The sequence below is a fragment of the Spea bombifrons genome, chromosome 1, assembly GCF_027358695.1.
Source record: "Spea bombifrons isolate aSpeBom1 chromosome 1, aSpeBom1.2.pri, whole genome shotgun sequence".
Lineage (NCBI taxonomy): Eukaryota > Metazoa > Chordata > Amphibia > Anura > Pelobatidae > Spea > Spea bombifrons.
Window position 1 is genome coordinate 94,406,178 of NC_071087.1, and position 15,038 is coordinate 94,421,215.

General features: G+C 36.9%; 1 protein-coding gene across 1 annotated transcript in view; it reads left to right on the forward strand.

The window, feature by feature from the left end:
- TEK (TEK receptor tyrosine kinase) overlaps nt 1-15,038 on the forward strand; it is a 33,008-nt gene that overhangs the window by 2,186 nt on the left and 15,784 nt on the right. Inside the window, exons 2-5 of the mRNA XM_053465912.1 lie at nt 9,736-10,047; nt 10,406-10,516; nt 11,304-11,456; nt 13,914-14,045. Of these exons, the coding sequence (XP_053321887.1) occupies nt 9,736-10,047; nt 10,406-10,516; nt 11,304-11,456; nt 13,914-14,045 (708 nt within the window). The remainder of the gene's footprint in view (nt 1-9,735; nt 10,048-10,405; nt 10,517-11,303; nt 11,457-13,913; nt 14,046-15,038) is intronic.

The window sequence follows — 15,038 nt, forward strand, 5'->3', positions numbered from 1 at the left end:
TGCATCTCTTGTTCTAGCACATGAGGTCTTTTACCGGTCCTCCTTACCCCTCACACTCAGTGCCATTAAAATCCTTTAGAATTGGTATGACTGGGTTACAAATTGTGTCCACTGCAGCAAGGTGCCCTTCATAACCCCTAGAACAGTTTTTTGGATAGACCAAACAGAACACCTGAGAGTAGTAGAGGATTCTATGAAGATAAACTGTATTTGAGTATTGTCTTCATACCGGTGGTATATTGAGCAACTATATTAGGAGCTTGCTAAGGGCAGCAGTGTACAGTAAAAAAGTGACCAAAGGTTGATATTGAGGATACACTCACCAAAATTAGGAGTGAAGCGGTGGGGTGCGAAGGTTCACACACATTTTTAAACTTCTTTACATCTATTTTTGAGAAATTGTGGCTGTAGATACTTGAATATTCTACTCTATCGACATGGTCTTGCCGATGGGCCATTCTGTAATTTAGAAGGGTCTTGGGAAAGCCTCAGCTTATTGGCTTCCCCTACCCTCATGATTCCATATGCCCTTTTTTAACTTGGTGTCCTCAGTTAAGGCATTATTTCTTTCCAGCCAATGCTCATTCTTAAAACAAGCAGGACCCTCTCTATGTGCCTGCGTTAGATGTCCCCCATGTCCTGAGCCTCTCTAATCCCCCAAAAGCAGAGCAGGTAAAAATGTTACAACTTTGGGCACAAAGGGTGCCCTGTAGTGGATAGATCACTCTGCTGGTCAGTCTACCAGTCTGTTACAATTATTATTATTTTTTATTTTTTTTGAAAACTATATCAGCCTAAAAGCTCAAACCAACAGTCAAAATTATCATGGGCCTAACAATAAAATAGAGAAACATTACTTAGCTCATCAAATTTTCACAAAAATAGATGACCTTAAAATATATACTGTATTTTCATTTTTAGTTTAAGGGAATAAAATTAATGTTGCTTTGCGGTGGCAAAAGCAATGTCAAAAATAATCATTTTTAATGACATCAATTTGCCAATGACAAGAAAATCCAGCTGCAGTTAATTGTTTAAGTTCAATTTAAGCACTTTAGTTAGTCTCCATTTTGTGTATTTCTGTGTGTTTGCTTACACAGTAATCTACATTCAAGTTATACCATGAAATTTAGCCTTTCCAAGAAATCCGTAATCAGTAACCATTTTATCTGATATATCTCACTTTGTTAAATGTGGTTAATTTCTCCGCAATGAGTTCAGCTCATTGGTCATAGACTTCAGTTTCTCTAACAACGCAAAAAATTTAAATCCAATCCCTTTAGGCAGGGATCGGTCTATGGAACAGGATGCCTAATGTGGCTACTCGTTACCATGGTAATTTATGTTACTATCATACTGCCAGCTAATTTAATTTGAGATCATATGACTGGCATGCAGGAAAAAAATGGATGATCCCAACTAACCTGCAGAGATCAGTAGCTATGACATCACAGGGCGCCTCGACGGTTAAACCCTTCTAACTATGGCAAAATAGAGAAAAATTGCCTGGCCTCTCAAATGGTAAAATGTTACATGACACCCAGAGAAAAAAACCTCTATGATTATTACCAATCATATTATTAACAATAACAATACCGTAATTTTAGTCCGTCTATAAAGGCTTAACAAGCTACGTGAAGTGCATGGTCCAACAGTAACATTGTTGCCTCCCTCTCTTATCGTTCTAGAACATTTTGTTGTGGCACAGGCTAGTTCATTTGAATACCTTCTTGAACTATGTTTTGTTCTTTGTGTTATTTTCAGCTATGCTGTTACCATGTTATGGTACATATCTACTTGCCTTCATAGGTGGAAAAGCACCTTCAAGATTACTACTCATCTAAACCGCAGCATTACTTTTCCTTCTTTTGTTAGATGGTGATTTCATATTTCCTAAGGGCACAGGAGAAGACAATGCTAGGTTCTTGGTGAGGTCAGAAAAGCAGTTCTGACATTTTCTACATGCGGGGGAAGTAAGAAGGGCAAGCAAAGTGCAACATTTAGCCATGTACTGAGTTGGCAGTCTGGGTGTTCATGCCAAATACCAAGTATACTCCACCTTTGTTTTGACTGCTGTTCTAACTCGTTTACAAAGTATTCTGTTCCTTGGACATTTTTCAGAAGACAGATCTTTTTTTAGTTCTGCCATTCCCGGTACATCTCATATGCTGGCATTTGTTTCATTAGCCGTGATAAATAAAACAATAGAGGATTGCGTTAATCCTTTACAGCGAAGTGCCTCGTCTGTTCCAATGTGAAATAAATGGCTTTAGTCTATGGATACCAGTTTTCAAGTAAAATGTAACTCTAGATTAGGTAAATAACTGGTCCTACCAGGGGGAAACATTGAACTTTCTTCAATAGTCCGAAAATGAGTATTCAGAAAACCAAAAGCCCCCTATAGTTAAAAATACTTGAGCTAGATGGATTACAATGCACATGACAGCCACATTACAAATACACAAATTAGGGTTTTCCAAGAAAGGACTCGCCAAGGAATGTCCAGTAAATCATGAGCATGGTCATCCAGAGGTGAGAAATTTAATGTAAGGTAAAATGCAGACAGAATCAGTAGGAGACTTTAGGCAAATTGCATTAACATTCATTAAACTGCAATCAACAAGACACCAGAATTTGAAAACATATGTTAAAAATGCCACTGTCAAAAACAATGAGCCCACCCATAGATACTAGCACTCAAAGCCTACTATGTTACTTGGGGAATCACGTTCTGAGTGTCTCCTCCATGATGCCTTTTCCAGTTGGTCTTATAAGTTATTGTCATCGTTGAAATGGGTTTTACTGCTACTTAAATTAAAGAGTCTACAAAATGTACTTATATTTCAATGCATATTAAATACCAATCACATATATGTTGAGCTCTGCCACTACAGACATTAATTTAAAGGGGAGCTCATCTCTCCTTTACCCACCAGAGGAGCACGAGTCAAAAATCTCCTTTTCTAAGAAAAGTCTCCTTTTTCATAAGAATGCATGCATGCACTGATTTGCACGCAGTAAAGCGCATTAGAGCCCATGCAAAATGGATTCCAAAGATGTGTTTTACATGAATCTGTGGATGGAGTGTTCCTTTAACATTTACCTTTAACAGTATGATAACACAGTAGACGGTTCTCATATACCAATGTGATGCACTTTAGTATTAACCTTTTAATGGCCGGGGGTCTGGACACATTTTAACCCATTATGGTTGGAGGCCATTATCATTTAGTTTTGTTATGCTTAGAATAAGGTGACAATTCTTATAAACAACATACACTTCACCTAGGGAAACCTATATATCAAATTACATGCTATACAATAGTACAAAAAAGCAAAAAAAAAAACATTCACCCTATTGTTTTCATATAAAATCGGCTGAAGTCTTTAGTACATTTGTGATAAATATGCTGTTGTAAATACAAGTAGATTATAAACAGGGCCCATGTACCGACCATAGCAGAATGCATAATCTCACATAGTGTAGGATGGAGCAGATGTACCGTAATAAAGAGCGCCCTTTTTTCTCCATATGTGGTCTAAGGATACGATAGTATAGAATTAGCTAGACAAGAATTTATAAATAAAGAGACTGCAGTGAGCCCCTTCTCGAGAATGACCAAGTTTGCACTTTATATCATAAAGTTTATGTGGAAAGTTTAATTTTTTTTTCTACAACTTGCCTTTACAAAAATACAGCCGTAAATATTTCATCTTCTGAGGGTTAATCAAGATACTAAGGAAGAATGTCTTTTACTTCCTAGTCAGATGTTTTTCTTCCTGTCGCTTCTCCTAGGCTAGTTCTTTAGAAAAAGCATGTCCTGTTATTCTTTCATTTAACATTTTACACAGTTTTAAAATATTTCATATCATTATATATGCTTAAAGGGGCACGCCAGTGTTACAGGAAGACCCCTAAACAAACAATGCATATGAAAGTATATATTAATATATAATATAATAAAACATGTACCCACCTTAGGGAGAAGTGTCATCTATTCTCAGTTAATCTAGTTTCTGACGTATGAGCATTACTTAATGACATTGACATTTGGTATGATCAAAAAGATGTTTGGGAGCTGTCAGACAGCTATGCATGCGCTGCTGGACACGTTGCGGCTGATCTACTGTGCATAAGCAGTAGGTTGAGCATAACGATGGACATATGCAATATGCCTATTACAGGGTGCCCTGTAATGAAGCTCTTTAGGTCTAAAGCCACGACTTTGCCAAAGACAAAATAGGTGTTGTTTAAACAGATAGATAGTCCATGTGCTGTTGGTGGCCTCTTAGCTTAAGCAGCTGCTTATGAAACCCAGTTTCATGTTAGAGGCTGTGAATATAAAGTTGGCACACTGGAATAGACCATGTCAACCTGAGAATTGTTAAGACTTCAAGTAAACCAAATATCTATACCTGGGAATTTTCCAAGGCAGTTCTCCCTCTTCTGGGCAATATGTTTTAAGGGGCTGGCAGTAGTCACCATTGGAGACTGCTTGGCAAGCGGTAAATGGAGAGGCTAACTCTAGATAGTCTTAAGTGGGCGTACAGCGCGAGGGGAGTCCCCTTCCCGAAGAAGGAAAAAAATGACCCTGGAACATAACACTTTATTTGGAGACTCCAGGTCAAACCTAGAAACTTTCCAGGTAGTAAATATCTGAGGAGATCACTGAGACATGTGTGTTTGTATTACTGATTGTGGCTGGAGTATTGATTTAACAGTGTTTAGTGTAATGACAAAAATATGGATATAAACCAAATAGTCATTTATCTATAAATCAGACTTTTCCTGTTCTCATCAGAAGACCCATGAATCTTACAAAATCAGAATGAATTTACTTGCTCATCAGTCCTTGAAGGGTACTAATTACATGTCATTGACAAGGCCTGTAAAGGCTGACATACACGTCTGGGCATGATGGCTGCCCTATACCGAGGACATTTGACTTACATATCCCATTTGTTATGGAACAAGCGACCAAAGATTTGAGACATTCGTTTTAGGTTCATCTTGAGGCCATATGAAAGTTTGATAAACAAAATAATGTAAAAATGCACAGTTGACGCTGTTGCTTAAATAGATCCCAGAAATGTTTCCTTGATTCCTGCAGGAGGCAATTGCCCATTGGGGTTCACTTGCATTTCTACATATAGAAGCTGAGTGTCTCTAGTTCTATGGGCTTCAGGACTATATCTATTCTGTGCCACTTTTATAAAATGGCTAAGCAGTCTTATTATTACCTAATATTTTTGGGGCACTAAGTTGTCCCCTATGTTGAACAATGTAGTAGTGTGCGTCTACAAAAGGTCCATGGACTGCCTCTAAGGACCAGGTAACTCAATATTTATCCCTAGAGACAGATGAAAGGAAAATGTGTGCCTGAATGCCTGCTAAATTTAGTGTACACTACACACCCATGCATTTGTTCTCTTTATAAAATAAAAAAGGATGGGATTTAATTATACAGTACTCTGATAACATTCATTTTCATTGTGGCTGATCAATTCAATTTGATAAAATGGAATCATTTGAGAGTAGACTTCCTCCATTCTACATCAACAATGTACCAGCCTTCTTAACTGATAAATGTGCAGGACAATAGGCTGGTGGCAGACAGGGAAGGAAAATAATTCAGAAAGATAAACTGACAGAACTATTTACTCTAACTAGAAGTCACTTTAGTCAAGGTCACATCAGGTTGATAACCTAGTTCCTTTTGAGGAAAGGCTAGTGTGGTTCTCAGGCATTCCGTTCTTCCTCCTCCACCATTTTCCAATGCGTTGGCTGATGGAACCCAGCTAAGACAATTTGTGCAATAAATCAGAACTCTCTAGTCCTGTCCAAACCTCAATAACAAAAGTGAATGTTAACATACATAGAACACGGTTACAGAGTACATGCTACCCAAGGCCTTTGTTTCTGTGGCTGTATGTGGAATTGCAAGTAAAAAGCGTAATAAAGTTACCCAAAATCTTATAATTTGGGCTGTCCGGGAGGGATTTGCTTCTAACCCCTTTTCCAGTCATCCGCTAAGGAACATTTAATCGATTGCAATGGTGACTACTTCACTTTTACCTCTTTGCACTTAATATGTTTTTACAAAAATACTTATAATCTCATGGCCTTTTCATCCAGAAACCAAACAGGGTTTAATAATGTTAATAATGTTGGTAGTTATTTACTTACATTTACTGTCATTGTGTCTGGTGACGCAACCTTGGCTATTGTTTGTGCAATGAGTATTAGTTGTATTTGATCCTTCTAAATAAAAAGAGTTTAATAAAAATTCCTTATAAAAAGTACTGGTTATAAATCTAAAATGATTTACAAAACAAAGGGATCTATTTCTTAGAGGTCAACAAATAGAAAACAATTTAGGCAATAAATCTTTATTGAAAATACTAATTTATTTGATTTATTGAATGCTGAGCATTACATAAGAAGCCTGTAATTTGGAAAAAGGAAGATAAAACAATTATACATTTTAGATGTCTGTATTTGTTTAGACAGAATACTACTACTACACATGGTTAGTACCTCTTTGTGTCCCATACTTAAAGCAGATTTGTCCCTTTTCCTAAATCCTACATTGTATTTTATATATATATATATATATATATATATATATATATATATATAATTGGGAACTTTCTCAACCAGCGGAGCCTTAGATTATTAAACCATTGATACTCCATTGTGAGGATTCAATGTAGTGACTTGCCAAATGTGTTACCCAAATGGCTTTAATATTGGTCCTCATGGAAACTTTGACTTTTCATTATTTAAAGATACACTTTATTGAGTTAAATGCATTCAACCAGGGATATCATACTGTAACATGTCGGTTGCAAAAGCACCAATTGGGAGTTTTATGTGTGATCACAGCAGTCCTGAATAGGAAGGGACCAGTTATAGACTGTGTGACCCTGAGACTCTGCCCCTCCATCCCGAGACCCTGAAATTGAGGCAAAAACCTTGCGTCTCTGACTGTGGTTGTTTGGTGAGGACAGGAGAATGATGAATTCCATGAGTCACAGATCTTAGCTTTCATAAGGTGACTATCCAAAACCATTACACGGATTGGTAAGCAAATTAAAAAAACATGATCTATGCTATTTATAATAGGTGGATGTGATGTGTGATGATGTATGAGTTGTGATGCGTATGAGATGGGGTTGTGTATGTGTGTTACAGTAAGTATGTAAGTGTTTGTGCATGTATTATATTAAGTGTTTGTAAAGGAATGTTTATGTTAGCTACTTGGGAGGCAAGGGGCTACGTGGCCTCCTTGCAACAATTGAGTGCAGCAATATGATGTACCTTACAAGGTAAATGTATTGTTCTGCCCCTGACCCCATCTCTAAACACACCACCACCCTTAACAATGACCTCCAACGAAGGTGTCCAACTTTGTGTACCTTAATTGTTGAGTGATATGTGCACAGGTTTCCTAGGTAGCTCAACGTGTCCTAAAAATTAAAAATCTAGGTTTCCTTAGGTAAAGTATGTGCTTGTCACCTAAATCTATAGAAAATTGACATGATTTTCCAGGAGGTTTAAATGTGTCCTTACCCACAGCACCCAAAGGGTTAAAAAAGTGACATAAAATCAGTGATTATAATATGTAGAAGGAACCATAGCAAGCAAGTGATAAATTGGATTGTATTAGATTGTAAACTTGCAAGAGCAGGGCCCTCTTGAACCTCTGTACTAGTATCATCAAACTGTATATTGTCCATCTTAATGCTGTCGTTAACTGCCCCGCTATCGTAATTGCACCAGGAAATCTGCTGGCCCTCTATAAATAAATGTATGGAATGTAGTGTCATTAACGATTGCATTCAACTGGAAAAACTACACACTGTATTTGGTTATTGCCCTGGACACTGATATCCACAAACACGGCCACCTCCCTTATGTAAGGAAGTCTCTTGGAGTGAGAGCTCCCAGATCACCAGTGAAAGTTGAGTTTTCTAAAGTGTCAACCTTGAAGGCTGATTTTTTTTTCTTCCCAAGGAAGGAAATTCCAATGAGCAGGAAGGAATGGGTTTTCCTTTAGCTCTATTGGAACAACTCATAGAAGGAGTAGGCAGGGGGTGATTGAGATTCATTAAACTCTTTAAAAGTACACGCTTGCTGGGTAATTCAGGATTTCAAGAAATCATAAAAAAATTTGTCTTACTGGGCATTGTATGTTTGTCGGTGTTAATGTTAGTCTGTCAATTTTATTATGTTTGTATTATACTAAAAAAAACTTACAAAAAATTGTAATTAACATCGGTTCTCATTTAAGGTTTTTCCTCTTTCCCCCACTAAAAACACCAACATTTTTGTCAGTGGTCCAGCCGCAGAGTATTACTAAAACATAGCACTTTTTTTGTAGAGGATGCAGAGAGGAAGGGAGTTAGAGATAGCTGTGGGCATGCCAGGAATTGTAGGTTGTAAAGTGTAGGTGCTCCATGTTTAACCGTCTGAACTGCAGCAGAAAAGGACAAAGAGATTGTTTAAGAAACAAAGTAATAAAGTTAATCAAGTATGTTTCAGATTATTTTATAGTTTTTAGTTTTATAAATATAAACAATGTATTTTAGTGCCATTCTTATTTTATTATTGTTAGTAGAAATTATCTACCATTTCTGTAGATAGTAAAAATACAGTACATTTTTTATATTTTATAGAAAATATTATGGTTATAAGCAATTCTTGCTATATTTACCAAATTGATAAACATTTCTCACAATATATATATATATATATATATATATATATATATATATATATGTGTGTGTGTGTGTGTGTGTGTTTACACTTATAGAAATAAATTCATTCATTCATTCATTAACAATTAATAAGTGAATACACTTCACTTCTGTAGTTAACTTTAGTTGTAGGCAAATGGTTAGGGCTCACAAGGGCCCAGCATTCTATAGCTCATTGTACAAATATTTAAAGCACGGGTTTAATGCACTATTACAACTTTTTCAACCCATTACAGAAGAGAAGGAAGGGAAAACTCATGTACATGTATGATTCTTATTTTCTAGCAAAAGCATTAGTTAAATAAGCATATGCACAATCACAAAGGCAACCAAGTTATTTTAGTAAAGAACTTTTCTGGGGCTAGCCCTTAGGTAATTTACGCTCTATATATACTATATGTTTATTGCATTGTAATAAGTGAAACATTAAATTATCATTTCATTTATAATTAAAAGTAATGTACCTCCTCCAAACATGCAAGGCTGTGGTCCCTCTGCCATTTCTCATAAGTAGCAATCTCATGTTCAATAAAAGAAGACTTCGTTATAGCTCTCCCTCTTTAGATAATTTGTTTTGCAGCAGACACTGTCTTGTAAAGTGAGTCTGACCAAAAAGATGGCTGGTTATTTGGGAAGATGTGAACATGTAGTATCTGAGACACCATTTGTACGTCCATTCACAAACTACATCATAGGGGCGGTTATTGACCAGGTATTCCCTGGCCAGACATGAGAATGGGCACCCAACCTGGTTGAAAATGCAAATGGATCCTGTACCATCTTGGGAGTCCATTCAATGTCTGCCACTGATCATATATTTACAAATAGTCCCAGATAAAGAGATGATATTGGGGGTCTCTTCAACCTTACCAATGAAAAAAATATATGTATATTATAAAAAAATAATTCTGCACAATATTTATAATATACATAAGTGTTCCACAAACTCAATAATAAAACTATATTATTTTCCAGGTGGAGTGGAAGCTCTTCGAGATCTTATCATTGTGAATTCTCTTCCTTTCGTTTCAAACCCTGAAACATCTCTTACCTGCATAGCTCCAGACTGGAGCTCTCCAGACTCTATTACTCTAGTTAGAGACTTTGATGCTATTTTAAACCAGCACCAAGACCCCCTGGAAGTTACTCAAGATGACACAAGAAGATCAGCAAAAAAAGTTACGTGGAAAAAAGAGAAGGCAAATGAAGCTATAGGAGCCTATTACTGCGAGTGGAAAACCAGAGATGGAGTAACAAGGATACGAACAATGAAAATGTCAGAGCAAGGTATGGGTCTGATGCCTTTTAAACACAGAAGGGCTTGGCAAGTAGACAGAGTGATAGTTAGTTCTTGGGCCACTAGTCTTCCCTACATGTACTGGATCCTTAATATCTTTCCTCTTTGGATGCTCTTCTATGCGTCCTTCTTTAGTTTTGTGCTTATGGGCAGCATCAGCCAGAACCTTAGTTTACATTGTCAAGTGTTTAAAACAGCCACAGAGGTCAATGTTATGGCTGGCTTTAAACTTCATATAGTAAAAATGCTTGTTCCAATAGTTCTCAATGCACATTAAGCACTGTGATGTTCTTTTTATGTGAAACATTTATCAAATGGAACAATTGTTTGTTTTTTTCTTTTCAAAAGCATCCTTCATCCCAAACTCACTGACTGTCACAGCAAGCAAAGGGGACAATATAACACTTTACTTTGTGAAAAAGAACCCAACGGAAGAAGATGCCTTAATCTACAAAAACAGTAAGTACTCAAACAATCTATGTCAGAACAAAATCTTGATAGTGGAAACTAATTAGCATAATTCAGTGAAATCATCCTTTGGAAAATTCTGATTTACTCCTGATAAATGCTATTTAATGTTATTTTACTGGGTAAAATACTGAATATGCAAGACCAATTCTTCTTCCAGGAGAAACACGCCAGCCTTAGCCCTTTATAAATGTATAGTTAATACAGTAAGAGGAAATATTTTATATCAACTCATACAATTTACCGGTAATTTGGTAAATAGACAAACTCCCCAGTAACTTTGTTGGGTAAAATCTGTGGGCAGCTGTTACAGAGGGGTCGGTAGCCCCTCTTTCATATAAAAAGGGACAGATAGTCCTATTTGGCCAGTTGGGGATATCAGAGATCTGCTGTGTAACTGGTCCATATACTCTATGGAGGACCGTGCCCAGCCGGCACAGGCTCCAATGTGCATTTACTCTAAGCTGCACATGCAGAATATTGGGATATGACATCATATCCAAGCTCTCGGCTTAGATGATGATGGCCGTGGCAGTAAGTGGTGGGGTGCAGCTGGACTACTGCCCTGGGCCATCACTAGACTTCTCATACTGCATACTACTCAAAGTATACTGTTTGTGACTACTAAGGAAAATTGGAAAACATAAAAAAGTAATTTACAGCACAAAAAAGAAATGTTTTATATGATTTCATGTTCTGTGAACAACAACTTCAGCTAAAAGTCAACTCTATTGTCTGTTTTTGTTACATGCCTTTATTGATCTCTTGATCATTCTAGGGTCATTCATTCATTCTATACCAAAGCACGAAGTACCACGTTTGCTGGAGATTCCCATAACAAATGCTCAGCCCAAGGATGCAGTCGTGTATTCTGTCAGGTATATAGGAGGGAATCATTTTAACACCGCTATGACCAGGTTGATTGTGAGAAGTAAGTTGAGTTACATTTGTTTATTTAATAGCAAACAAGGCAAAATAGTTTTTTTTTTTCCAAACAGATGGCAATATTAAGTGTACAGTTGGCCTGGATGTAAATCTGCACCCATATCCAAAAAGTGTATATGTGACATCTCTACACTCGCTGGGCAAGGAGCAGAGTAGTATGGACAGGAAAGAAGAGACTGGGGTCAAGTTAGGATATTATCATCACCAGTATCACCCACTATGCCAGCCATAGTGCCATAGTGGACCACACTACAAAGAATCACCACTAGTATTGCATCAGGAAAGGAAACTAACCCGTATCCCAACAATAAGATCTCCCAGTCACCACGCAGACCCACTTACTAAGATAACCTGCAGTCATTGTCCATTCTGGACGCTGTTTTCATTTTTTAATGTTTGAAATGTATGTAAAATAATTGTATTTTTCTGGTGATATGTCATAATACAGATGAAAATAGTAAAATACAAAATATTGATGATCAAAAATTGTGAGTTCCTCGCCATCCCGCTATTAAAACTCACTAAAAAAATAATTTGTGTTACTACTGAATTCATATCCCACTCATAGAAAAATTATTGCTTAGCTCCAGTGACCACCGCAATTGGATTACAATTAATTGCATCTCTATAATATAGTCCCTTGGCTACTAGTACCATACTAGAGAAAAAAACCATACAGGCAGTTAAAAAAGACAAGCAAAATTATTGGTCCCTCATACTGATTTTTATTTAGTTGACATTTACATCAAAATATGGTGATAATCATCAAATCCTGATAATCATAGTTTATAAACACATACACTTAAAAGAGATCTACGTGATTCATTGATTCAAGGACCACAAGGTACCGTCAAGCAATTTGCAGACATATTATTTGTTTTAGCTCAATTGCTTTAAGTATCCATAGTACTGGTGTTACTATTGGACCTACATAAACAAGTACACTACAAGCACTATATGCATATACATACAATAAAAAATACAAGCAAAATTATGGGTCCCTCACCATCCATCAATAGACATTTATAAGTTTTAAATCAACAGAGATTTACAAATATTACTGACATTGCAAGTTATTACTTAACAGCTTAAGAAGTATCACCAAACCCCAACTCCACTCCTTAGCTTCTTTTCTTTCCTAATTTGTCACACTTCAACTTTTCTAATAGTCAATCTAATTTTTTAGCTATCAAACCCTACCGGCGCTATGTGAAAAATGTAATTTTCCCCCTTAGTTACTAAGTCCACCAAATGTCTACCAAATGTAATTGATAATTGGGTTCTATTTCACTAGACACACCTAGGCATGATTACTGCCGGTCCTGTTGAATCTACATATCAATTAAATAGAACCTGTCTTGCAAAGTAAAGCAGGCTAAAAGGTCCCAAGAAGGAGTAGATGATGCCACGATCTAAAGAAATTCAAGAACGGGTCAAAAACAAAGTCATTGACATCTTTCAGTCTGGAGAGGGTTACAAAGCCATTCCTAAGGCTCTGGGACTCCAACGATCAACAGAGACCAATTATCTACAAATGGGGAAAACTTGGAATAGTGGTGAATCTTTCCAGGTGTAGCTGACCTACCAAAATTCCTCAGAGAGCGCATTGATAACTTATACAGGAGGTCACAGGAGCACCCAGACTAACATGTAAAGAACTTTAGGCCTCACTTGCCTCAGTTAAGATCAGTTTTCACGATTTCACAATTAGAAAGAGAGTGCAAAAATTGGCATCCAGGAGAGTTACAAGGAGAAAACCACTGCTGACCAAAAAGAACATAAAGGCTTGTATCATATTTGCCAAAAAACATCCTGAAGACTTTTGACATAATATTCTGTGGACTGAATCATAGCATTCAACAATAAGAACATCATACCAACAGTCAAACACAGTGGTGGTAATGTGATGTCTGGGGCTGCTTTGCTGTTTCATAATTGATGGAACCATAATTTCTGCTCGCTACCAAGAAATCCTGAAGGAGAATGACCAGTCAGTTTGTGACCAAGTTCACCTCTGAATGGTTCAAAAGGAACAAAGTGAAGGTTTTGGAGTGGCCTAATCAAAGTCCTAACTTGAGTCCGATTGACATGCTGTGACATGACCTTAAAAAAGAAGTTCATGCTTGAAGACCCTCCAATGTGGCTGAATGAAAACAATCCTGCCAAGTAGAGTGGGCCAAAATTCCTCTATAGCGATATAAAAGATTGCAGTTAGGTTTAGGGGGGAAATTACTTTTTCACATGGGGGATAGTTTTTTTATTAACTCCTTAAAATTCCCATTGAAAAGCTGCATTTTGTGTTTATTTGCTTTCTCTTTGTCTTATGTTAACATTGGTTGGATGAAACCGCTAAATCTGACAAATAAGCAAAAACAGAAGAAATTAGGGAGGGGAATTTGGAAAGCTTTTATTGACTAGATATTAATTGACTTTTGAAATACAGGGTGTGAAGACCAGAAATGGGGGCCACAATGCAACAAAACATGTCCTATATGTTACAATGGTGGTGTCTGCCATGAGGACACAGGAGAATGTATCTGTCCTCCAGGATTTATGGGAACAACATGTGCAATGGGTAAGTTCCCCATATGTCAACAGAGAAGTAAGCACAAGACAAAAGGTGCTTTATAGGATGCAATTTCAATTAAGTTACTTGGAGTGGTTCAAGACTATTGCTCTTTATAGTTGAACAGGCCATGTTTTTAAGCAAATGTTTTCCCAATGAATTCCAGCATTGTACTGGTCTCCTGTAGTCAGTTTGCTTCTGTTTGTATTACATACATTCTAAATAACAATTTACTATCCCTCTTTATGTAGAGAAAATTGATTAGTCTTGTCTAGGTTATATATCCCCTAGATCGCTGCTTCACCAGTATAGCCATGGTGGTTACATGCATCCACCAGCTCATCCACCAAGCGGCCAGCAAAACAACTAGTCTCATTCTAGGACTTTATACAGTCCTGGAATGAAATGTGGTTTTCCTATAATATGTATATCTCTGTGCATCCACCAGAACAGTGCTGTGGACACATCAATGATCAAAAATACCACCTGAAAACCATTGTTGGCAGATTCCTCAAAACTAGCTATATTAGTCTGTCTCTGTCACCTACAAATGGGCGATTTATGAATAACTAACGATAATACTGTTGTGATAAAACTGTTTGGCTGCTAAAATGGTGCAAGTTATCCGTGATAAAGTCTCTAACGAAATAGTGAAATTCCTTAATGTAGATAGGAACAGAATATTATGTGACAGAACCATAATAAAACATGTAGGAAGGGATTTTACAGAGTACAGTAGACAAAAAGGAATATGCCATCAGGTTTAACAGCAGGACAATTATGAATAACATTAGCAAAAATAAACTTAAAAAAAATCCATTGGTCTCTTGTCCAGAAAATAAAAGACTGAACTTCTTAATCAGACAATTTGCAGACTAAATGGGTCAAGTGGTTGTTATCTGTCTGTCACGAAAACCCTAAAATGCTGTATTTATCAGCAAAGGTCTGTTAATGATTACACTAATTATATCACCGATCTGAAAACAGAATCAACTATGAAGA